Here is a 26,944-nt window from a genome sequence, read left to right on the forward strand (position 1 = left end):
TTAAGGTGAGAGAGGGCAAGTTCAAAGTAAATGTGAGGGGCAAGTTGTTTTTTTTTAATTACAAAGGAAGTGTGGGGTGCCAGGAATTAACTGCTGGTGGTGGTGGTAGAAGCAGATACAACAGTGGTAGCTGCAATTTCACAGACTTTTGCACAGTACTGCTTAATGGTTAACATAGGAAGGTGGTTGGGAAACAGAAATAAGAGTACTTAGCATTGTACTGGCTCAGTAGTATTAATATTATTTGGTAACTGCAAAGATATAATACACTACTGTGCAAATGTCTCAGGCATTCCCAGCCATATATATGTTCCCAAGACTTTTGCATAGTACCGTCGCTGCAGTGTAAACAGCATTATGAAAACTAGTTTAAAGTGCCTACAGTGCAGTACAGTGATGGGGGCGATAGACAGAGGGGTGTGGGGGGCTAACTAGAATTAACCAGATTAACTGGGGGAAGAAACTTTTAAAATGGTGTGGCTGCTGTTTTAATAGCAATCTAGTGCTTTCCTGGGTGGGGGGGGGATAGGGTAGGGATACACCTTGGGCAAGGTGTAGCATTTACTTAGCCCCCCCAATCAGGGTCACATGAAGCCATGGGAACAGGTGGTGGATGGTCGTAAGAGCAGCTGGTGTGTATCACAAGTCCCAGTTATGTGACCACTGACGCCAGGCAGACAATCTCTGGAGTACTGATCATGGCTGGGGTCACCCATCTTGTAAAGGCACTGCCCAGAAAAATTTGCCAAGAACAATCATGGTCATGGACAGACCATGATTACCCACATCATACCACACAGCAGTGAACAAATAAACGAACAGTAGTGCTTTCATGAAGGGAGCTGTTGGGAAAGGTAGTTTGCAGGCTGGGGAACATGTGCATCATAGTAGGCTGCAGCCAATGACCTTTACTGCTGACCTGATAACGCAGAAAGCTACTCTAACCAAACAGTGGGAAGGCTGAACCATTCCATTTCCTGCCACATCATGGCCTTGCCTCCATCCATCTCCAAGGCAACAATCCAGATCTGGGTTTCCCTTGCCCATCTCTCTGCATTGTTCCTCCTTGGAGATGCTCTGCAAAACCTGGTCCTGGCACCAGCCAGTGGTGGGCAAGGACTCCGTATCTGGCTCACCCATCTACTCCGCAAATTGGTAACGCTTTTATAATTTCAAAAAAAAAACTTTATTCATAATAAATTACAATGGATTCCAGTAAATTGAGACACAACAGGACCCAGTACATTTTGGCCCAATTAAGCAGCTACCCAAAGTTTCATGAGAATAGTTTAAAAAATATAAAAAAGACCAACTATGTTTAGCTGAGTAACAAATTACACAGTCATAGTCATACTTTATTGATCCTGGAGGAAATTGGTTAAATTACCTATATAAATGAAGTACAGAACAAATAAGGATGCTACAAATACTACTAGAGTTCTATAAAACTCTATATTAGTTCCTAACGGTTATTGGCATTGGAATTCATCCTGCTGTGTTCTTTTGATTGACTGTAAATGAGCAAAGCCAGTGCAGCACAGATAATACACTGCCTTCATACAGTGCCATCAATGATTGCACCCTCCAAATCTTCATTTTCGTTGCATATTTCAAAATAATTGCGGATACCATCAAATTCTTCGTAGTTGCTATACTTAAGACCGTAAGATATAGAAGCAGAACTAGGCCATTTCACCCATCAAGTCTGCACTGTCATTTCATCACGTCTGATCCAATTTTCCTCTCAGCCCTAATCTTCTAGTTTCTCCCCAGATACCTTCATGCCCTGACCAATCAAGAATCTATCAACCTCTGTCTTAAATATACAGAAAGATTTGGCCTCCACAGCTGCCTGTGGCAAAGAATTCCACAGATTCACCACTCTCTGGCTGAAGAAATTCCTCAACTCCGTTCTAAAAGGATACCCCTCTATTCTGAGGCTGTGTCCTCTGGTCTTCGACACTCCCACTATAGGAAACATCCTCTCCACATCCACTCTATCAAGGCCTTTCACCATTCAATAGGTTTCAATTAGGTCATCCCACATACTCCAAATTCTAGTGAATACAGGCCCAGAGCCATCAAGCGCTCTTCATCTGACAAGCCTTTCAATCCTGGAATATTTTCGTGAACCTCCTTTATATCGCCTCCAGTTTCAGCACATCCCTTCTAAGGACCCAAAACTGCTCACGATACTCCAAGTGAGGCCTCAATAGTGCTTTATAAAGTCTCAACATAACATCCTTGCATTTACACTCTAGTCCTCTTGAAATGGATGCTAACACTGCATTTGCCTTCCTCACCACAGACTCAACCTGCAAATTAACCTTTGGCGAATCCCTCAAGAAGGGACATCCCGTGCAGTGGCTTGTTCTGCCATGGCCTCGGGTCGTTTGGCTCTGCTTCACCCACTTCCATTTCCATGTCCCATGCCTGTGTCTGAGGAATTCTCTTAGGAGGTCACCCTAAGGGGCCATCTTCCTGACATACTCACGGATGTTCCACATTTCTCCCAGGACTGTGGCTTTGACGCTTCCAAGTTCCCGTCCTCCTTTATTCCGGCGGGTGTACAGTCACTCGACATTGAACTTTGGGTAGTTTCCGGGTCTTGATGTGAGTGGCTTCAAGTTCGTTCCGTGGCCAGCATGCTTCTGTGGCTGGGTAATCTGATGACAGATAGAGCGAATGGTTCTGATTTTGTTCTTCCCATTCAGCTGCTTTTTAGGACCTGTCTCACTCTTTGGAGATACCTGGATGTTGCAGCTTTCCTTGTGTCCTCTGCAGCTTCCATGCACCTTCAGGATCCCCGCGTATTTGTAGCTGTCCCGTACACAGAACACAGAAACCCTATAGCACAATATAGACCTTCCGCCCCACAATGCTGTGTCCAACACATACTTACTTTAGAAATTACCTAGCGTTGCCTATAGCCCTCCATTTTTCTAAGCTCCACGTACCTACCCAGGAGTCTCTTAAAAAAGTGGTCCCCAACCACCGGGCCACGGACCGGTACCAGGCCGCAAAGCATGTGCAACCGGGCCGCGAGGAAACAATACGAGTCCGCTGCACCTTTCCTCATTTCCTGTCACGCACTGTTGAACTTGAACATAGGGTTGCCGACTGTCCCGTATTTGCCGGGACATCCCGTACATTGGGCTAAATTGATTTGTCCCATACAGGACCGCCCTTCTCCCGTATTTCCCCCGCTAAGGTAGAGCGTTCCTATGAAACCTTTCGTGCCGAAATGGAGTAAAGCGAAGAAGCAATTACCATTAATTTATACCGGAAAAATTTTTAAGCGTTCCCAGACCCAAAAGACAATCTAACAAATCATACCAAATAACACATAAAACCAAAAATAAATAACACTAACATATATATATAGTAAAAGGAGGGATGATGTGATAAATACACAGCCTATATAAAGTAGAAATAATGTATGTACAGTGTAGTCCGGAAGATTAAGGCAAAACCAATTCTTGTGTGTGTGTGTGTGTGTGTGGGGGGGGGAATCGGCACACACATGTGCACATCACATGCGCACGTCATGCATGCGCACACAGGCGCCCACGCAAGGCTTCATGGTCATGGTAGTCTTTTCCCAGGTAAAGTGTCCCACGATTTGACTGCTACTTTTGTCCCTTATTTGGAAGTGAGAAAGTTGGCACCCCTAACTGTAAAAGACATGCTGAGGTGAGTTTCACCCTATTTGAACAACCACCCCGGTCGGCCGGTCCGCAAGAATATTGTCAATATTAAACCGGTCCGCAGTGCAAAAAAGGTTGGGGACCCGTCTTAAAAGACTTTATCGTATCTGCCTCCACCACCGTCACTGGCAGCCCATTCCAAGCTCTCACCACTCTCTGCGTAAAAAACTTACCCTTGACATCTCCTCTGTATCATTCCCCAGCACCTTAAACCTGTGTTCTCTTGTGGCAACCATTTCAGCCCTGGGAAAAAGCCTCTGACTATCCACACGATCAATGCCTCTCATCGCCTTATACACATCTAATCAGGTCACCTTTCATCCTCCGTCGCTCCAAGGAGAAATGGCCGAGTTCACTCAACCTGTTCTCATAAGGCATACTCCCCAATCCAGGCAACATCCTTGTAAATCTCCTCTGCACCCTTTCTATGGTTTCCACGCCCTTCCTGTAGTGAGGCGACCAGAACAGAGCACAGTACTCCAAGTGGGGTCTGACCAAGGTTCTTTAAGCTGTAACATTACCTCTCGAATCTTAAACTCAATCCCATGGCCAATACACTGTATGCCTTCTTAACCAGAGAGTCAACCTGCACAGCAGCTTTGGGTGTCTTATGGACTCTGACCCTAAGATCCCTCTGATCCTCCACACTGCCAAGAGTTTTATCCTGCCATCATATTCGACCTACCAAAATGAACCATCTCACAATTATCTGGGTTGAACTCCATCTGCCAATTCTCAGCTCAGTTTTGCATCCTATCCTGATGGTCACTCCACTCTTGAACCTGTACCCATATCCACTCTTTGAGATGATCTAGCTGAGGGGGTTCACACCTATGCAGAACAGCTGTGGGGATAGTGCATCACCCTGGTGTATTCCACAGCTGATGGCCACTTGTGCTATTGGCTTTGAGTTAACTTCTAGCATTGTCCTCCAATGGTCCATTGAGTTCTTGATGAAGATCCATAAGACCATAAGACACAGGAGCAGAATTAGGCCATCCAGCCCATCAAGTCTGTTCCACCATTCCAGCATGGCTGATCCCAGATCCCACTCAACTCCATACACCTGTCTTCTTGCCATACCCTTTGATGCCCTGACCAATTAGAAAACTATTAATTTCCACTTTAAGTATACCCATGAACTTGGCCTGCACTGTCTTTAATGTCTTGCTGACCTTGGACAGAGACAGGCATTGCAGGATCCATACGTGGAGCATTGAGTTGTACATTTGCAGACAGTCACTGCGCTTAGCTTGGTTTGCCTGCTCTTGGATTCTCACAAAACTGCCAAACACTCCTCATAGGTTAACCCCTTCATTCCCAGAATCATCCTGTGAACCTCTTCTGGACTCTCTCCAATGACAACACATTCTTTCTCAGACATAGGGTCCAAAACCGTTGACAATACTCCAAGTGCGGTCTGACTACTGTCTTATAAAGACTCAGCATTATCTCTTTGCTTTTATATTCTATTCCCCTTGAAATAAATGCCAACATTGCATTTGCCTTCTTTCCCACAGACTCAACCTGTAAATTGACCTTCTGGGAGCCTTGCATGAGGACTCCCAAGTCCCTCTGCACCTCTGATGTTTGAACCTTCTCCCCATTTAGATAATAGTCTGCACTATTGTTCCTTTTACCAAAATGCATCATCATACATTTCCCAACACTGTATTCCATCTGCCACTATTCTGCCCATTCTTCCAATAAAGTCCTGCTGCAATCGCATTGCTTCCTCAGCACCACCTAACCCTCCACTTATCTTCGTATCATCGCAAACTTTACCACAAAGCCACCAACATTGGTGTCCTGGAGAGGGGAGACTTGCAGCATGGGCAACTGCTGGTCTTCCATACAACCTTGCCTAGGCCTGCGCCCTGGAGAGTGAAGACTTTCCAGGCACAGATCCATGGTCTCACAAGACTAACGGTGTGCGACAGGGCCTTCCAGACCTTCGAACTGCACCAACTGGCAACGCACCTATTTAACCGTAGCCCAATCACTGGTCACTGTAAACTGCCCTATCAATCGCAACATCTTTGAACTATGGGAAGAAACTGGAGCACCCGGAGGAAACACAGAAACATAGAAACATAGAAAATAGGTGTAGGAGTAGGCCATTCGGCCCTTCGAGCCTGCACCGCCATTTATTATGATCATGGCTGATCATCCAACTCAGAACACCGCCCCAGCCTTCCCTCCATACCCCCTGATCCCCGTAGCCACAAGGGCCATATCTAACTTCCTCTTAAGTATAACCAATGAACTGGCCTCAACTGTTTCCTGTGGCAGAGAATTCCACAGATTCACCACTCTCTGTGTGAAGAAGTTTTTCCTAACCTCGGTCCTAAAAGGCTTCCCCTCTATCCTCAAACTGTGACCCCTCGTTCTGGACTTCCCCAACATTGGGAACAATCTTCCTGCATCTAGCCTGTCCAATCCCTTTAGGATCTTATACGTTTCAATCAGATCCCCCCTCAATCTTCTAAATTCCAACGAGTACAAGCCCAGTTCATCCAATCTTTCTTCATATGAAAGTCCTGCCATCCCAGGAATCAATCTGGTGAATCTTCTCTGTACTCCCTCTATGGCAAGGGTGTCTTTCCTCAGATTAGAGGACCAAAACTGCACACAATACTCCAGGTGTGGTCTCACCAAGGCCTTGTACAACTGCAGTAGTACCTCCCTGCTCCTGTACTCAAATCCTCTCGCTATAAATGCCAGCATACCATTCGCCTTTTTCACCGCCTGCTGTACCTGCATGCCCACTTTCAATGACTGGTGTATAATGACACCCAGGTCTCGTTGCACCTCCCCTTTTCCTAATCGGCCACCATTCAGATAATAATCTGTTTTCCTATTTTTGCCACCAAAGTGGATAACTTCACATTTATCCACATTAAATTGCATCTGTCATGAATTTGCCCACTCACCCAACCTATCCAAGTCACCCTGCATCCTCTTAGCATCCTCCTCACAGCTAACACTGCCACCCAGCTTCGTGTCATCCGCAAACTTGGAGATGCTGCATTTAATTCCCTCATCCAAGTCATTAATATATATTGTAAACAACTGGGGTCCCAGCACTGAGCCTTGCGGTACCCCACTAGTCACCGCCTGCCATTCTGAAAAGGTCCCGTTTATTCCCACTCTTTGCTTCCTGTCTGCTAACCAACTCTCCACCCACACCAATACCTTACCTGCAATACCGTGTGCTTTAAGTTTGCACACTAATCTCCTGTGTGGGACCTTGTCAAAAGCCTTCTGAAAATCCAAATATACCACATCCACTGGTTCTCCCCTATCCACTCTACTAGTTACATCCTTAAAAAATTCTATGAGATTCGTCAGACATGATTTTCCTTTCACAAATCCATGCTGACTTTGTCCGATCATTTCACCGCTTTCCAAATGTGCTGTTATCACATCCTTGATAACTGACTCCAGCAGTTTCCCCACCACCGACGTTAGGCTAACCGGTCTATAATTCCCCGGTTTCTCTCTCCCTCCTTTTTTAAAAAGTGGAGTTACATTAGCCACCCTCCAATCCTCAGGAACTAGTCCAGAATCTAACGAGTTTTGAAAAATTATCACTAATGCATCCACTATTTCTTGGGCTACTTCCTTAAGCACCCTGGGATGCAGACCATCTGGCCCTGGGGATTTATCTGCCTTCAATCCCTTTAATTTACCTAACACCACTTCCCTACTAACATGTATTTCGCTCAGTTCCTCCATCTCACTGGACCCTCTGTCCCCTACTATTTCTGGAAGATTATTTATGTCCTCCTTAGTGAAGACAGAACCAAAGTAATTATTCAATTGGTCTGCCATGTCCTTGCTCCCCATAATCAATTCACCTGTTTCTGTCTGCAGGGGACCTACATTTGTCTTTACCAGTCTTTTCCTTTTTACATATCTATAAAAGCTTTTACAGTCCGTTTTTATGTTGCCTGCCAGTTTTCTCTCATAATCTTTTTTCCCCTTCCTAATTAAGCCCTTTGTCCTCCTCTGCTGAACTCTGAATTTCTCCCAGTCCTCAGGTGAGCCACTTTCTCTGGCTAATTTGTATGCTTCTTCTTTGGAATTGATACTATCCCTAATTTCTCTTGTCAGCCATGGGTGCACTACCTTCCTTGATTTATTCTTTTGCCAAACTGGGATGAACATTTGTTGCAGTTCATCCATGCAACCTTTAAATGCTTGCCATTGCATATCCACCATCAATCCTTTAAGTGTCATTTGCCAGTCTATCTTAGCTAATTCACGTCTCATACCTTCAAAGTTACCCCTCTTTAACCTATGTGTTCACGGATAGGAACATACAAACCTGCCGACAGAGGACGCTGGAACCGAACTCTGAACTCCGATGCCCCAAGCTGTAATAGTGTCGCACTAACCATGGTGTGGTAGCTCCTGTACCTGATAAACTCACCACCCAGCGTATGTTTGTGGTCTCCTGCTGCTGGAACCCATCCACTTCAAGGTTCGATGTGTTGTGTGCTCAGAGAAGCTCTTCCGCACACCGCTGTTGTCAACGCGTGGATATTTGAGTTTCTGTTATCTTCCTGTCAGTTTGAACCAATCTGACCATTCCCTTCATGCCCTGACCAATCAAAAATCTACCAACCTTTGCCTTAAACACAAAGTTGGCCTCAACAGCTATCTGTAGCAAAGATTTCCACAGATTCACCACTGTCTGGCTAAATAAATTCCTCCTCATCTCCATTCTTAAAAAACTCCCTCCTGTTCTGAGGTTGTGTTCTAGGGTTTTAAACTTCCACCACAGGAAACATCCCCTCCACATCCACTCTATCAAGGCCTTTCACCATTTGAAATGTTTTAATTCGGTCACCCTTCATTCTTTTGAATTCTAGTGAATACAGGCCCAGAGCCATCAAATGCTCTTCATATGACAAGCCATTCGACCCTGAAATCATTTCCGTGAACCTCCTTTGAACCCTCTGCAGATTCAGCACATCCTTCCTAAGACAAGGGACCCAAATCTGCTCATAATACTTCAAACGAGGCCTCACCAATGCTTTATAAAGTCTCAACACTACATCCTTGCTTTTGTATTCTCATCCTCTTGAAATTAATGCCAACATTGCATTGCCTTCCTCATCACTGACTCAACCTGCAAATTAACCTTTGGGGAATTCTGCACAAGGACTCCCAAGACCTTTTATGCCTCAGTTTTTTTGCTTTTTTTTTCCTCCATTTAGAAAATAGTCAACCCTTTTATTTCTTCTGCCAAAGTGCATAACCATACACTTCCCAACACTGTATTCCATCTATTTCTTTTTCCATTCTCCTAAACTGTCTTAAGTCCTTCTGTGGCCTCTCTACTTCCCCAAAATTACCTGCCCCTCCACCTATTATCATATCATCTGCAAACCTTGCAAGAAAAACATCAGTTCCATCATCCAAATCACTGACGTATAACATAACAAGAATCGGTCCCAACACAGACCCCTGTCGAGCACCACTAATAACCGGCAGTCAGTCAGAAAAGGCTCCCTTTATTCCCACTCTTCGCCTCCTGCCAATCAGCCACTGCTTTATCCATGCTAGAATATTTCTGTAATACCATGGGCTTGTAGCTCGTTAAGCAATTTCATGTGTGGCACCTTATCAAAGGCCTTCTGAAAATCCAAGCACGTAACATCAACCGGTTTCCCTTCGTCTATCCTGCTTATTATTTCTTCAAAGAATTCCAAAAGATTTGTCAGACAAGATTTTACCGTGAGGAAACCCATACTGACTATGGCCTATTTTATCATGTGCTCCCCAAGTACCCTGAGACCTCATCCTTAATAATCAACTCCAACATTGTCCCAACCATTGAGGACAGACTAACTGCCTATAGTTTCCTTTCTTCTGCCTCTCTCCCTCTTTGAAGAGTGGAGTGACATTTGCAATTTTCCAGTTTTCCGGAACCATTCCAGAATCTAGTGATTCTTGAAAGATCATTACTGATGCCTCTATAATCTCTTTAGCCACCTCTTTCAGAACTCTGGAGTGTACACTATTTGGTCCAGGTGACTTATCTACCTTCAGACTTTTCAGTTTCCCAAGAACATTCTATCTAGTTATGGTAACTTCACACACTTCATGACCCCTGATTCCTGGAACTTCCACCATACTGCTAGTGTCTTCCACAGTGAAGACTGATGCAAAATACCAGTCCACCTGGAACACGAGAAAATCTGCAGATGCTGGAATTTCAAGCAACACACATAAAAGTTGCTGGTGGAACGCAGCAGGCCAAGCAGCATCTCTAGGAAGAGGTACAGTCGACGTTTCGGGCCAAGACCTCAGTTAGTCCTGACGAAGGGTCTCAGCCCGAAATGTTGACTGTACCTCTTCCTAGAGATGCTGCCTGGCCTGCTGCGTTCTCCAGCAACTTTGATGTGTGTTGCATTCAGTTCACCTGCCATTTCCTTATCCCCCATTATTACCTCTCCAGCATTGTTTTCCAGTGGTCTGATATCCACTCTCACCTCTCTTTTACACTTTATGTATCTCTGCGTTTAAAAAAAAACACCTGTTCCGCAAATCTCCTTTGAACGTACCCCCTTCTCACCTTAATTGCACGTTTTCTAATACTGCAGATATGATAAAACACAGAACACTGGGAGCAGCAGGCTAGCCGCCGAGGGTTGTGTGGCTGGAGAGATGCGCCTTTCTGGTGCCAACTCTCTGGGTGCAGAGCTCGGAAAAAGCGATGCAACAGGCTTTTAACGTCGTAAATCAGTGAGCTGTTTGTGATGTTTCCCCGGGGACATCTCTTTTTCTCATTAGGGGGAGAGAGAGAGCCTGTGGTGTGTCGAATTACCGGGTGAACAAGTAGTTTTTGGGGTATTGATGCTTTGCTGCACGGTTGAGTGCTCGAAGGAGGGTGCTGACGCATTTTTGCTGTGGGGGGGTGCGTGTCATTGCCTTGCTGCTGCTTGTGTGTGGGAGGGGGAGCGGGGGGGGGGGCTTTGGGGTCCTAACATTTAACATTCATTCTTTGGGGCACTCCTCAGTTTTCATGGATGTCTGCAAAGAAAAAGAATTTCAGGATGTATATTGTATACATTTCTCTAACATTAAATGTACCTACTGACCTATTGATAAATTTATTGAAATGATTACATCTTTTCAGCACCAAGTACATAGTTACAGACACCTTCATTTTTCGCAGGCCCATGTGTTACACCAAGCTGCAAAGCAAGGACACCATCATAAATTCATCATAAGAGAAAGCAGCCATTTGTCCCTTCGAGTTTGCTGCCACCATTCCATCATGGCTGATTTATTATCCCACTTAACCCCATTCTCCTGCCTTCTCCCTGTAACCTTTGATGCCTTTACTAATCGAGAACCTATCAACCTCCACCTTAAATGTACCCAATGACTTGGCCTCCACGGTCATCTATGGCAATGAGTTTTGAGATTCATCACCCTCTGGCTAAGGAAATACCTCCTCATTTCTGTTTTAAAGGGATGTCCTTGTATTCTGAGGTGCCATCCGGTCTTCGAGACTCCCCCACCACAGGAAACATCCTCTCCACGTTCACTCTATCGAGGCCTTTCAACATTCAATAGGTTTCAATGAGATCCCTCTTCATTCTAAACTCCAGCAAGGACAGGCCCAAAGCCATCAAATGCTCCTCGTACATTAACTCTTTTACCCTCGTGAACCTCTTCTAGGGCCTCTCCAATTCCAGCACATCCTTTCTTAAACAAGGCCCCCAAAACTGCTCACAATACTACAAAGGCAGTCTGACCAATGACTTATAAAGCCTCAGCATATCACATAGCAAGATTCAACAAAAAACAATAGACAATAGGTGCAGGAGTAGGCCATTCGACCCCTCGAGCCAGCACCGCCATTCACTGTGATCATGGCTGATCATACCGTGAAACCATGCGCAGCTGTCCGGTGAAAAACGATGTTGTATCTGTTAAATAGGGGCCGTGGACAATTCTGATTTGATGGAGAATGGACTGGAAAGCACAGAGGAACATCTGGAGAAATTTCTGAAATGCTCGTTCGCTGCTGTCGTTACTGTGCGGCCGGGAATCTTTCGGAGGGTAGGCCTCAAAATCCCCGGCTTTGCCTGCTTTTGGCGACCGAGAAAGAGGTCGAATCGCTCGGACAGAGATGGCGCTCAGTACTCGGTGTCGGAGAGCTGATCAGAGCTTGAAGTTTTCGGATGACTCAGAGTCGGATTGTGGTCGGCATGGCAGGGAGAGTCTTTCTTCCTTCTCCCGTCTGTGTGAGATGTGGGACATTTGAGAAACTTTGAACTTTACTGTGCTCACGGACTTCTTCATCAAGTTATGGTATTGTGCACTGTTGTAACTATATGTTATAATTATGTGGTTTTGCCAGTTTTTTCAGCCTTGGTTTGTCCTGTGTTTTGTGATATCACACTGGAGGAAATAATGTATCATTTCTTAATGCATGCATTACTAAATGACAATAAAAGAGGACTACGTGTCTTCATAATCTATATCAGACTCTGGCACAGGTGTAATGCTTGGCAGGACACCAAGGAAATCTCTCTGCTTTTTTACATTCCAGACAAGAACACAAGTGAAACTCCTGGCGAAAATACAAAACCATATAAATAAGAGGGATTGCTCTGAAACATTTAACTAGATGTTATGGGTTTGAGGAAATTCGAGTCATAGAAAAGTACAGCACAGAAAAAGGTCCTTTGGCCCATCTAGTCTATGCCAAACAATTTAACTGCCTATTTCCATCCACCTGTCCTGGGATCACAGCCCTTCATACCCCTATGTACTGATCTAAGCTTCTCTTAAATGTTGAAATCAAGCTCTCACACACCACGTGTGCTGGCAGGTCATTCCACACTCTCACCACCCTCTGAGTGAAGTTTCCCCTCATGTTCCTCTTAAACTTTTCATCTCTCACCCTTAACCCATGACCTGTAGTCGCATTATCTATGTTTAAGTCGGAAGTGAGGAAGATTATCATCTGGAATGAAGGCCGATATCTGGTGAGAGCAGGTTTTACTGGTAATCTCAGAAGGGTAGTAGATAAATGCAAAAATGCTGAGGAACTCAGCAGGTCAGGCGGTCTCCATGGTGTGGAATAATGAGTCGATGTTTTGGGCCAAGGCCCTTCATTTATTCCTCTCCATAGACGCTGCATGTCCTGCTGGGGTCCTCCAGCATCTTGTGTGCACTACTTGGGATTTCCAGCGTCTGCAGAATCCCGTGTTTATAGTTAAAATTTCCAGCCAGAATTGTTGTGTTTTGAAGAAAGTGACAAGCCGCAAAGTGCTAAATCGTGCATCAATCAGATTTATTCAAAATTATTATGCACGACTCTCTCTTACCCTGTCAAGTCTGTGTTTCTGGATAAATGCGCCAATGGAGAAAGCATGCAATTGAAGGACGGGCAAGTCAGACAAGAAAGCAAGCCCTTCAGCCAAGAGTCTATGCTGACCATGAAGCTTCCAATTTTACTCTAATTCTACCCAGACCAATCTTATTTTCCCCAGGTTACCCATCAGATAAGAACATAATAGATAGGAGCAGAACGAGGCCATTCCGCCCAGAATCTGATCTGCCATTCGATCATGGCTGAATTCTTTTTAACCCCTTTCTCCCTGTAACCTTAAGCCCCTCCTCTCTACCTTAAATACAGTTGGCTCTCCTTATCCGCGGGTTCCGCATGCGCAAATTCAACCAATCGTGAATCGAGAAAACCCGGAAGCGCTCTTCCAGCACCTGTTGATCAAACATGTACAGGCCTGTTTTTCTTGTCATTATTCCCCAAACAATGCAGTATAACAACTATTTTACATGGCATTTACATTGTGTTACGTATTATAAGTAATCTAGAGATGATTTAAAGTACAGGGGAGGATGTGCGTAGGTTATCGTAGATCGGGATCAAAAAAAAACATCAGTTATCTTACTAAATCGGAACAGGTACATCCAATATTATTTAGTGTCAGTTAGTCAAACGTTTGTCTTAGTATATAGTATATATTATACCTTTCTATGCATATAAAACACTTAAGAAACGTATGTTTCAATGCCAGGCTCGGGAACGGAAATTCCCAAGTTCGATCCAGTGACAGACCGCTCCCGAGTGCGCTCTCCATCCGTGCCGGGTTGATGTGAAGGATCAAAAACCCAAAACCCCAAAACCCAATAATTAAACCACTGTGTTGCTTAGTGATAATTGTAGCTTTAATCGGGGCAGGGCCTTTCTCATTTTATCGTTTAAAATTGTTCCAATCGTTGACCGACTGTAGCCTAACGCTTTTCCAGTGACCGATGGCATTTCATCTCTTTCCGATCGTTTTATTATTTCCACTTTATTTTAAATCGTGATCATGATTATTTTCGTGAACAGAAACACTGCAGATTCAGAGCTCCACCGCCAGGTCCTAATGTCCACCACACTGAGACAGGTTAAATAAGGTCCGGGATTCCGCTGGGTCCTAAGGTCCACTTCATTGAGACAGGTTGAATAAGGGACTTGAGCATCCACGTTTTTTGGTATCCGTGAGGGGTCTCGGAACCAATCCCTCGCAGATAAGGAGGGCCGACTGTATGACTTTTTATTTTTATTTAGCGAAAGTGTGAACCAGGCCCTTCCATCCAACGGGCAACACTGACCAGCAACCCATCTATTTAACCCTGGCCTAATCACAGGACAATTTACATTGACCAATTAACCTACTGACCGGCACGTCTTCGGACCTTGAGAGGAAACCCACGCGGTCACAGGGAGAATGTGCAAACTCCTTACAGACAGCACTAGAACTGAGCTCCAAGTTCTGGAACACCCCGCACTGTAATAGTGTCGTTACTGTGGCGCCCCAATGCCCGGTCATAGTACGCAGCCAACCTGACGTGGTGATTGCAACTCTACTGTGACCCGCTGGGACTAGGATGAGTAGATAAGCTCCCACCCAGACATCAAGAATCAGGAGCAGACTTAGGCAATTTGGCCCAGTCCACACTGCCATTCAATCACGGCTGACTTAGTTTCCCTCTCAACTCCATCCTCCTGCCTTCTCCCCACAACAAGGTAGATTGTGAGGTCAAGAGTCCATCTTATCATGCCGACCTATCCAAGAGTCCGACTACAGTGGAATAAAGACAGCTCTTGATGTGATGTCAAAGATTGCAAGCTTAAAATAAATCAGAGTTGGTTTATGATTGAACGCGCTGCCAGGTTTGTGCACATTATGGACACATAAGTGATTATTAGGTAGACACTTGCATGATAGAAAAACAGTGGGTTGTGGGAGGATGCTCCATAAGACTGTTGTAGCCAGGGGTGGTAAAAGAGACAAGCTCTTACTACTTATTAAATGGTTCCAAAAGCATGCATCTCAAATAGCCTCTGACAACCCGTCCAGCTCCTGGCCTTCATGTGTGGTTTAGCTACTAAGCCTGGCAAAACCGTTTCTACCGACAGGAGAAGGGGCAAATGCCGGTTACTGGCGCTTTAAAACCAGTCACTCGGGGCTGATGGGGCTCGTCAGCCGTGGTTGGTAGCTCATCATTGAGAAGGAAAACTCTGATCTCAAACCTCTGCTGCCTTGCAGCTATACCCACTCACGGGCAAGGCTTTGGGGACTAAACCCCGAGGGAAAAATCCAGAGCTGGTGTCCCTTAAGCCAATCCTGCTTTGAGTACACACAGACTGGCAACTCCCAACAATGCTGCTGGTGCCAAACTGTCGTTCCCTTGGATTCATCGGACGCGTGGAGAAGGAGAGCTTGCTACATGGGGAACAGCTTGCAGTCCATATTGTACTGCCCTGGCTTGTGTATCCAGACAGCTGGGATGCAGCATCCATTATCGACCCTGACTGACAGAGGCCTCGCACGTGGGAGGAAGGATTAGCTTGTCCTCAGAGCAGGTTAAAGATCAAGGATCAACTTCATTCCCCATACACAATTACATAGATTAGGAACTTGCTGTGGTGTGCTGGTCAGGATGAGACATGCAACAAAAAACAATTAAAAAATGATACAAAAACACATTGGAAGTGAAAGTGAAATGAGAATAAATACTAGCATGTATTTACAGTATAAACAGTATCATAATGAGTGGTTTAAATTGTTTACAGTGCAGTGATGGGGGCATTACATAGAGGGGGTGGAGGAGATAACCAGAATGGTTGATCAGATTAACCGCCCAGGGGAAGAATCTTTTAAGGCAGCGTAAAGATTTTGTTTCAGTAGCCAGCAGGTAAAGGGTCAGCACAAAATAACAGGGCTGAAGGGCCTGTACTGTGCTGTTCCGTGTTTTATGACAGCACCTTCTCTCCCTGATGGGGTGGAGCATCGTCCCAGAGAGAGCTCATCACCTTACGGCAGTTCAAATAATCAGACACTTCCCCCACTGGGCAGGACGGTTTCAGTTATCAGGAGAGGCTGGACGGAATAGAATGGGTCGACCTTCTCTGAAGCAGCAGAGGCTAAGGGAGATCTAGTAGAGATTTAGAAGGTTATGAGAGGCATAGACAGGCAGCATCTTTCTCCCACGGCTGAAATGTCTAATACCGGAGGGCATGCATTTGAGGTGAGGAGGTAATTTCAGGAGATGTGAAGGACCTGTTTGTTTGTTTAATTTTTTTTAAAAAAACACAGATATGGTGGGGGCCTGGAATGTGCTGCCTGGGGTGGTGGTAGAGACAGATACATTACAGACTTTTAAGAGATGCTTAGCTGGGCACATGAATGTGAGGAAAACGGAAGGATGGGGACATCGTGCAGGCAGAAGGGATTAGTTAAGTTGGCCATTTGATTACTAATTTAATTGGCTCGGCACAGCATTGTGGACAGAGGGGACTGGCCCTGTATTGTACCGTTCTATATTCTATTAAAGAAGGGGTACCCATGGTATAAAAAAAGTTTGGGAACCCCTGCTCTAGAGGCATAAATAGAGGAGACGGTTACAGCCTGCTTCCCCTGGGAGGGTGGTCTAAAACTAAAGGACGTGGTTCTAAGGGGAGGAGGTTTAAAGGGAATCTCGGGGATAAATATTTCCACACGGAATAGTTAGAATGAGCTGCCAGAAGTGATGGCGGAAGCAGGAACAGGAACAACATTTTAGAGGCATTATCATTCTGGGCCACGTTGTACAACGTAGGTGACTGTGGTCTCCTGACCATGATCGGTCTTGGCAAACCTTTCTGCAGAAGGGGTTTGCCATTGCCTTCTGGGCAGTGTCTTTACAAGGTGGATTGACCACAGCCATTATCAATACTCTTCAGAGATTGCCTGGCGTCAGTGGTCACATAACCAGGACCTGAGATATCCACCACCTGCTCCCAAGGCTTCACGTGACCCTGATCAGGGGGGCTAAGCAGGTGCTACACCTCGCCCAAAGGTGACCTGCAGACTAGCAGAGGGAAGAAGCACCTTCCATCTCCTTTGGTAGAGACGCATCTCCCCCCCCACCACCCAATTTAAGAGGCACTGAACATAATAATTTGAATGATAATGTGAAAACTGCATCAGCATACTTCAAAGTTCAAAGTAAATTTATTATCAAAGTACATATACATTGCCATATACTGCTCCAAAATTCATTTTCTCGTGAGCATTCAGAAGAAAATAAAGAAAACAATGCAAAACCTAACAAACAACCGATGTACAAAGAAAGACAAATTGTGCAAACAGGCACCAAGATTGGGGGTGCAGTGGACAGCGAGGAAGACTATCAAAGCTGGCAGTGGGATCTGGACCAGCTGGAAACATGGGCTGGAAAATGGGAGATGGAATTTAATGCAGACAAGTGTGAGGTGTTGCACTTTGGGAGGACAAACCAGGGTAGGATTTACACGGTGAACGGCAGGGCACTGAGGAATGCAATAGAACAAAGGGAATAGGGAATACAGGTAAATGAGTTCTTGAAAGCAGCATCACTGGTGGAGGGAGTTATAAAGAAAGCTTTTAATTGACCACAAATCAAAGAGCTGAGTACAGGGAATGGTATATTATGTTGAAGTTGTACAAGATGTTGATGAGGCCAAAGTTTGGAGTATTGTTTGCAGTTTGGGTTGTGGAGATTCTGGTTCTTTATGCAATTCTATAGATCTGCTATAAACTTCTGTAGATGCAGTGGACAGCATGCTGACTGGCTGCATCACAGCATGTCGGGAAACAACGATGCCTTTGAATGGAAAATCCTACTAAAAAGTAGTGGGTACAGCCCAGTTCATCACGGGTAGAGCCCTCCCCACATTGAGCACATCTACGTGGAGTGTTGTCATAGGAAACCAGCACCCATCATCAGGGCCTCCCGCCACCCAGGACATGCTCACTTCTCACTGCTGCCATCAGGAAGAAGGTACAAAAGTCTCCAGACTCACACCAGCAGGTTCAGAAACAGCTATTATCCCTCAACCATCAGCCCCTTGAATCAGGAGGGGATAACTTCACTCACTCCATCGCTGAACTGTTCCTACAACCTATGGACTCACCTTTAAGGTCTCTTGGTCTCATGTTCTCAATATTTATTGCTTATTTATTATTACTGCTGCTCCTTTTTTCCTTTTGTATTTGCAGTTTGTTGCCGTTTGCACACTGGTTGTCAGCCCTGATGAGTGTGGTATCTCACTGATTCTGCTACAGCTATTGTTTTACTAAGTATGCCAGCAAGCCAATGAACCTCATGGTTGCACATGGTGACATATATGTACCTCGATAATAAATTTACTCTGAATTTAACTACAGGAAAAGATATCCATAAGACTGAAAACTTACAAGGATGTTACTGGGAGTGGAGGACCTGTGATATAAGGAAAGGTTAAATCGGTTAGGACTTGGAGCATAACAGATTGAGGGGTGATTTGATAGAGGTATAGAAAATTCTGAGGGGTACAGGTAGGGTTAGTGCAAACAGGCTTTTTCCACAGCGGGTGGGTGAGACCAGAACTAGAGGTCACAGGTGAAAAGTGAAATATTTAAGGGGTACCTGAGGAGGCACTTCTTCATTCAGAAGTTGCCAGCAGAAATGGTAGATATGGGTTCAATTGTAACATTTAAGATAAGTCTGGATAAGCACATAAATACGGATGGGTTTGGAAAGATACAGTCTCAGAGTAGGTAAACGTGTCTGGGGAGAAGACCAGGCTGGTAGGGACTAGATGGGCTGAAGGGCCTGTATCTGTGCTGTAGTGCTCTGTGACTATGATAGGTAGTTGACTAACACTGAGGGATATGGAAATAATGAAGGCAGGTAGGATTAGGGCAGATAAGGGGCTTCTCCATGTCGTATAGCTCTGTGAAACTGTACTTCACTGGCCAAGTAAGCAACTGCAAATATAAAAAGCCAAAGTGAAAGAGCATCATTGCTCTTTGCATGAAACAGAACATTGTGCAGTTTGGTTTGTCCCAAAGATACCAGCAAGTTTCTACAGTCGTACCATGGACAGCATTCTGATTGGATGCATCACCATCTGGTATGGAGGGGTCACTGACCAGGACCAGAAAAAGCTGCAGAGAGTCGTAAACTGAGTCAGCCCCATCACGGGCATTAACCTCCCCAACATCACGGGCATCTTCAAAAATTACTGCCTTAAGAACATGGCCTCTATCATGAAGGACCCCCATCACTCAGGACATGTCCTCTTCTCATTGCTACCATCAAGGTGGTGGTACAGGAGCCTGAAGACACACACTCAATGTCTCAGGAACAGCTTCTTCCCTTCCACCATCAGATTTCTGAATGCACATTGAACCATGAACACTATCTCACTCCTTCACTCTTTTTGCACTAAATTTATTTTTTATTCACAGTGGATTCCAATTAGTTGGGACACTTCAGGACCAGTACATTTTGGTCCAATTAAGTGAATGTCACAATTAGCCAAAGCTTCATGGGAATACAGAAACAATAGGGTCTTTTAAGGGGCTCCTGGATAGGTACATGGAGCTCAGAAAAATAGAGGGTTATGGGCAACTCTAGGTATTTTCTAAAGTAAGTACATGTTCAGCACAGCACTGTGGGCCGAAGGGCCTGTATTGTGCTGTAGGTTTTCTATGTTTCTAATTGTTAAAGGCAAGATACTGTTTAACTGAGCAATAAATTATGTATTTAAATAAAATACAGAACAAATTAGAACACTATTAATACTACTACTGTAGAACTGTATTAGTTCCTAATAGTTATCAACAGAGGAAATTATCCCGTGTACACTGCCACGTTCTCTTGTTTGACAGGAAATGAACAAAACCAGCACAGACACCTGGTGCAGAAGATGGACTGCCTTCATACAATGCTTTCAACAATTGCATCCTTCAAACCTTCATTTTTATTGTAACATTCAAGGCGATTGTCGAAACCTTCAAATTCTTCATAGGTCCTAATCTGTTGAAGTAGTGAAATTGTTTCATTTTCACTCCCGGTCATTTCTGGCATCTCCGAGGTTCAGTAGTTGAAATCACAATGAGTAGAACAGTTTTGTATTGTCTTACTGCTCATTTCTTGCCAACTATTGTGACAAATAGTTTCTGAACACAAATACACGCAACAGACACTATCTAAAAATTGTTCGCTCAAAGCACAGTGTAGTGTCTAATAGCCACACAAAGTGCATGCAATTGAAGCTAACTCGGAACGTCAGCAACAGTCTCCTGTCCCAATTGAGCAGCATAATATCCCAAATAAATGAAGGGAATCCATGGTTATATACAGTATTAGTTATTGTAACTTGTATTTCACTGTACTGCTACCACAGAACAAATTTCACAACATACTGTATGTCAGTGATAATAAACCTGATTCTGAAATTTCTTGAATGGTTCAAGGAAAGATGGATATTGTTTACACTGTTTCCGAACTTTGCCAAGCTCACTAAACAGGTTAGCTGAAATGGGTGTTGGCTGGCATGGGCAAGCTGGGCCAAAGGGCTGTTTTCATACTGTACTCCTCTACGACCATATAACTGAGTTTACAGGTATTGTCACCTTGCCCATAAGACATAGGAGCAGAATTGGGCCATTCAGCCCATCAAGTCTGATCCACCATTCTCCTGTCTTCTCCCTGTAACCTTTGACACCTTGACTAAGCAAGAACCTATCAAACTCTGAATATATTCAATGACTTGGCCTCCACAGCCACCCATAGCAATAAATTCCACAGATTCACCACCCTCTGGCTAAAGAAATTCCTCCTCATCTCTGACCTTAGTGGACATCCTTCTATTCTGAGGCTGTACTCTCTGGTCCTAGACTCTCGACTGTAGGAAACATCCTCTCCACATCCACTCCATCTAGGCCTTTCAATACGATCTCCCATCATTCTTCTACATTCCAGCAAGTAAAGGCCCAGAGCCATCACACATTCCTCACCCCGGAATCACTCTCGTGAACCTCCTTTGGGCTCTCACCAATGCCAGCACATCATTTCTTCAATAAGGGGCCCAAAACTGCTCACAATACTCCAAACGTCATCTGACCAATGCCTTATAAAGCTTCAGCATTACATTCTTGCTCTTCTGTTCTAGGCCCCTCAAAATGTCTAGGTGAAGAGTCTTGTGAGTTCCTGAGATCTCGATAGGAATACCATCTGGAGTTTAGCCATCTAGAATTTAACTCATGGTAGGGTTATCCATCGTAATAAGGTTGGGGGGGGGGGGGTTGGAATTCCAGACAAAGAGCGATCTAACCAAGACCTCAATGGTGAAGCTGGTGGAAGATGAAGACACAATACAATGGCAGTGAAGGTGGCTGAAGGCTGAAGCAATGAAGAGTTCCTAGTTGTCTTGCATTCCATGTCACTGGACCCTGATCCTGACCTGTCAAGGGTCTTGTGGTGGCTGCCTGTGCATCAGACCCCCCCCCCAGTGTTGAACAAAGTCACGCACAGGCATTTTCCACTAAGGAGATCATCACACTCAACTTGAGTGACCTCACTACCATACTTCATACGTGCAACTCTGTAACAATGCACCAGCAGAGCTGAACTCTTCCAGTGATATCCAGGACCAGAAAAATAGAACTGTGAAGAGAAATCATTTCAAAATGCCCTGGATGTCTGACAACTCCCACACCACGGGGAAGTTTAAAATTATCCATGCTTTCTTTCACAACACTGACTGGAGAGATGAGTCAGTCTCAGTAAGTGCAAAGAGTCTCTCTATATTTCAACATCCCACAGCAACCCACGGCAGCATGGCAGCTACCACAATCTTACAGCTCAGAGTGAAGTTTGAAGTTCAGTCCCCACGGTATCTGTAAGGAATCTCTATATGTCTTCCCTGTGGAATGCGTGGGTTTCCTCCGGGTGCTCCAGTTTCCTCTCACAGTCCAAAGACAGACCAGTGAGTAGGTTAATTTGTCATTATAAATTGCCCCATGATTACAGTTAAATCAGGGGTTGCTACTTGGCGCAGCTCGAAGGGCCAGAAGGACTTATTCTGCGTTGTATCTCTAAATAAATTAAAAAATTAAAAAATTATTCACAAAAAAGCAGGGGAGAGTGGTTCTTCCATTTTGGAATAACAGGGGCTCATCAACACTAGATGCGGTGACGGGGTGGAGGTAGCTCTCTACCCAAAGAGATTTGAAATGCCCCTTCTCTCCGCTAGCCTGCAGGTCACCCTTGGGCAAGGTGTAGCACCTGCCTAGCAACACCCCCAATCAGGGTCATGTGAAGCCATGGGAGTGGGCGGCGGATGGTCGTATGAGCGGCTGGTACACGTCACAAGTCCTGGTTATGCGACCACTGACACCAGGCAGACAACCTCTGAAGAGTATTGATAATGGCTGGGGTCACCCGTCTTGTAAAGTCACTACCCAGAAGGAGGCAACTGGCAAACCACTTGTGTAGAAACCTTTGCCAAGAACAATCATGGTCCTGGAAAGACCATGCTCAGATCATGAGACACACACATAACAAACAAACATCTACACTAGAAACGTAGGTTGTGCAGAATATATCTGCATCACAAAACACTGACTTATCCAACCTTTAAGGGCAATATTATGGATGGAAAATGCAGTGCCAGGTTCTGCATCGTGCATCCAAGAACTTCAGATGGTCCACAGGCATTCAACAAGAAACAATTGGAACTTGACAGGTAAAGAACACAGAAGGAACATGGGTTTAAGACAAGACTGACAGCAGTTAATGCTAGAAGCAGGTACACACAACACAAAATACAGCAAAAATACAACTCCCGCTCCTAGGCCTTGTCTGTCTGTAATATTTCGCAACCTATGCATGACCTGGATGTCAGAATTTGATGCAATGCAGAAGCGTCTGCCCAATTACTGTTAGTTATCTTGTTAAAATATTAGATTTAAACAAACTTTGACCTATAATTGCAACCTATAAAAACGCGAGCACAATTTTTATGATGCACAGAATTGCACTGAAGTAGCGGCTTCCACGCTACCAGGGAGCCCCTCTACCTCCGTCTCCTCATACCTACCTTCTCCCACTGCCACAGATCTTTCTCCGGTCTTTCCTCTCGCTCCTCACGCCAAGCCAGCCGTCAATCAAGAGCACCTGTGCGGGCGCACTGCAGCGTGGGAGTTGTAGTCCAATCCCCGTTCGGCGCAACGGCGCGGGCGTCACCGAGGACGACAACTCCCAGCCTGCCCAGCGCCGCAGGCGGCGAGACCGCAACAGCAACGGCTTCAAACGTATTCCCACTGCCCGGGTGACGTTTGGTTGCAAATATAAAACAGAACAACAACCCCGAGGCATTCCCGTTGAAAATAAATCTACAAACCGCTAACCTAGAGTTATATAAATTAGCCGGCTGCACCCAATTCAATGCATATTTGAATCTTCAATGGTCCCGCAATATCAGAAACCCGGTACGCAAGCGTTTCTGGGAGATGTAGTTACGAAGCTCTAGGTAGTAATGGAACTCAATTAGTAAGAGGGTGGGGGGCTTAAAGCTAGTGAAAGGAGACCACCGTGCTTCGAAGGTGGTGTTTCCTGTGCAAGGACACCGTTTGCTATCTCTTAATACAATTGTATTTAAGTTTAGTCAACCTGTCCCTCCAAACACCCCTCAAAAAAAAGTTTTATAATATGATGGATAGTTTATCTGCATGCTAATAGGGCGCTAAGAAGACAAACGTGTGGTCCAGGTTGCGAGCCAACACGCACCCCGTCCCTCCCTCCCTTTCCCAAGGCTACGCCGGACACGGGAAAATTTGCGTACCCGTGGTGCCTATGTTATTATTGCAACTGGTCTGAATGCAATGCAAATATGCACCTTCTTTCTAGTAGAAATAACAGATCCGGAGCCCCGCGAGTGCAGAATTGCCGTTCCCCCCCCCCCCCCCGCTTAAAATCTGGCTGCCGCCTCAGCGCCGGGGGCATGGGTCACTAGGCTGCAATGTACAGAGAGGAGGGGGGAGAGAGAAGAGTGGCGGAGAAAGAAATGCAGCTGTATGTGTGTGTAGGGTGGCTTTGGAAATAAATACAATACGCGCGCAGGGGCATGCACACGGGAAGGGAAATAAATAATTTCACCGACCTTGTTCGTGGGAAAAGCCCGGCAGGACGCGCTTGAGACTTTTGTACCGTCCGCCCTGACTTGCGGCTGCGGGGAGCCGGCGTGCGGGAGCCTGCCGCGGCTCAGCTCCCGCTTCAGGGCGAGCTGCAGCCTCCCGTTGCCGACTTTCCGGCTGGCCAGCGCCCGTCGACCCGTGTCCGGGGGTTGCTGCGGGAGCCCGCCGCCGCTCTCCGGCCCCTTCCTCGCTTTGCTCTTGTACCACTTGGCAGCGTTGCGGTAACTGTTGGATCCCTTGTACGCCACTTTGACCACCAGCTCGGCCCGCACTAGCTTGTCCAGTTGCTGCTCCGTCTCGGCCGGCGAGAGCCCGTGCCTGCGCTCGATCATCCGGCAAATCCGCTCCACATCGGGCCGGGCTTTGCGGGACCGCAAAGAGTCGATGGTTTCCAGAATCCACTCTTTGTATTTAATCTCCATTCCTACAGCAAGAGAAGAAAAGCAAAAAAAAAAGGTAATTACACACAACTTTAAACAAAAAGACACGCAGGCATCTATTTATAAATCTGCCGCTTCTCGAATTAAAAAAGAATCAAATGAATGGGTTATAATTTTTGCCTTTTTTTCTTCTTCTTCAAAAATAACTGTCTCAAAAAAATAAAGAAAGGCGGAAGATGAGTTGTACGCCTGCGTATCCGACCCCCGTCTAGCGCACTAGGCAAAATCTTCGGCCGAAAGCGGAGAAAATTCCAAACCGGCTCTCCTGGCAAAAGAATCCTTCATTGCAACCAACTGCGCCCATGTCTGGGAAAAGAGCGCCCGGCGCTGGTAACTGCGCCTGGGTTTTGCAATGCGGCCGCAGAATAAAACTTAGCAGAAACAAATGTCCCCGCATAAGGTGCGGACGGACTCGCTGAGGAAGGTCTGTTTGCGGAGAATGATCGGACGGCGCGGGGTCCCGACAGCGGTGTGTGCTCACGCGCACTCACACTCACACACAAAGCCCGGCGCGCACACACCGACACACAAAGCCCCGTGCAAACACGCACACAAAGCCCGGTGCACACGCTCCAACACACACACAAAGCCGGCGCGCACACTCACACGCACATACAAAACCCAGTGCACACTCACACGCAGACTCACACTCACACAAAGGCCGGCGCACACTTACACACAAAGCCATAAAACATAGCCCATTCAAACACACGCGTACTCACTCACAAAACCCAGCGCACACATATTGATCAGTGCACTCACATAATCTCACAAACACACGAGCGCATACTTACACAAACACGCACTTAAACACATACTCACCCATAACTTACACGCACACATTCGCACAATGGTACCACTCGCAATTCTCATTCCCACACACACTCAGAGGCGCGCGTTCACACACACCAACTTCCCTACACACACGTTCACACGCCGAAATCCACGCACACGGTCTTGCACACTTAATCAACACTCTCCCGCGTCGTCACAATCGCGCGCGCTCATTTCATACACTCGCGTCCATACAATCTGCTTTTCCACACTCAAACGCTCGTCTGATCTTGCGCGCTCATACTTATATTCACACACACGCACGTCTGATCTTGCACACTCACACACCAGCCCTGATACTCGTGTACTCTGACACAATCACCACGCCCTCGATACACCACACTCCTGTGTCTTAATAATCCGCATACCAACACCCCACACTTGCATATACACACGCACGCCCGCACACGATCACTCCGCGCCCGCACAAAGCGCGGCGCGATCACCGGGACAGCGTGCGGCAGCGGCAGTCTCGGCCGCGGAACCAGGGCCAACTCCCGCGGGGGTTTAGTGCCCGGCCCCGAGAGCGATGCACCTGAGCCAGTAAATCCCGCCCCACCACCCTCTCCTCCTCTGGGTATTTGCATCTCTTGTGTACCTCTGCAACACCCCGTTCTCTCACACACATACAGAATCCCCCTACCCCTCTCTCCATACTCCTGTTGCTTGTTGACTTTAACAGCCCGCCTGTCGCCTACAACCTGCCCCCCTTTTTTTGCCTAGTTTTTGTTCAAAATCTTTTTTTTATTATTTTCACGCTCAATGCCGTTGCTATCTCGGTGCCGGCGGGCGGATTGCAAAGCACGGGGGAGTGCAGAGAGGGACAGCCGCTGATAGACAAAAAAAACACCGTCTTCACCAGCCCGCTCCACATTCAAGAGCGAAAAAAAAATCAGCGCCTCTCCCCACCCTCCGGAAAGGGACCTGCGCCTCGCGTATCCCCGAGTCACGGCGCCCCATTATCGCCTACAATAGCCCACGGGGTAAAAATCCTCACCATTAACTCTGACCGGGTCACGGGCACCGAACAATAGCCCCTGCCTCGATTTTATTTACAACGGGCCGAGTCCCCGCATTAAGAGAAAATCCCTGGGACAAGATGTGAAAGAACTTGATGTTTTATTGTTGTCAATGCCGCTTGCATTTATGCAGTGTGCCTTCCACAGTTCCAGCGTGTGGTCACGGTGTGACCGAGGAACTATGGCACCCCGGGCGTGGAGAGCGAGCGCCAATACACTCGGCGTCGGCTCTGCCTGTTTAGATGGGATATCATTCTACCTGCCTGTTAGCCGCAGAGTCATCGTGTTAAACAGCACGGAAGCAAGGCCCCTCGGCCCCTCTGGTCTATGCCATGCCCCTGCTATTTCTCAACCCACGTTCGGCCAACAACCCTCAGAGTCCCTCCCCTCCATGTGCCTTTCCTCGAGTCATCCCG

The 26,944-nt window shown here is 46.1% G+C and overlaps 1 protein-coding gene across 1 annotated transcript in view; it reads right to left on the minus strand.

Annotated features, from left to right (window-relative positions):
* The window catches only part of samd13 (sterile alpha motif domain containing 13), a 71,888-nt gene extending 46,730 nt beyond the window's left edge, over positions 1 to 25,158 (minus strand). The window contains exons 1-2 of the mRNA XM_072273290.1: positions 24,796 to 25,158; positions 24,202 to 24,659 (exon numbers count right to left, since the gene is read on the minus strand). Of these exons, the coding sequence (XP_072129391.1) occupies positions 24,202 to 24,657 (456 nt within the window). The 5' untranslated portion in view covers positions 24,658 to 24,659; positions 24,796 to 25,158. The remainder of the gene's footprint in view (positions 1 to 24,201; positions 24,660 to 24,795) is intronic.
* Between the last annotated feature and the right edge of the window lie 1,786 nt (positions 25,159 to 26,944).

The sequence above is a fragment of the Mobula birostris genome, chromosome 12, assembly GCF_030028105.1.
Source record: "Mobula birostris isolate sMobBir1 chromosome 12, sMobBir1.hap1, whole genome shotgun sequence".
NCBI classification, from domain to species: Eukaryota; Metazoa; Chordata; class Chondrichthyes; order Myliobatiformes; family Myliobatidae; genus Mobula; species Mobula birostris.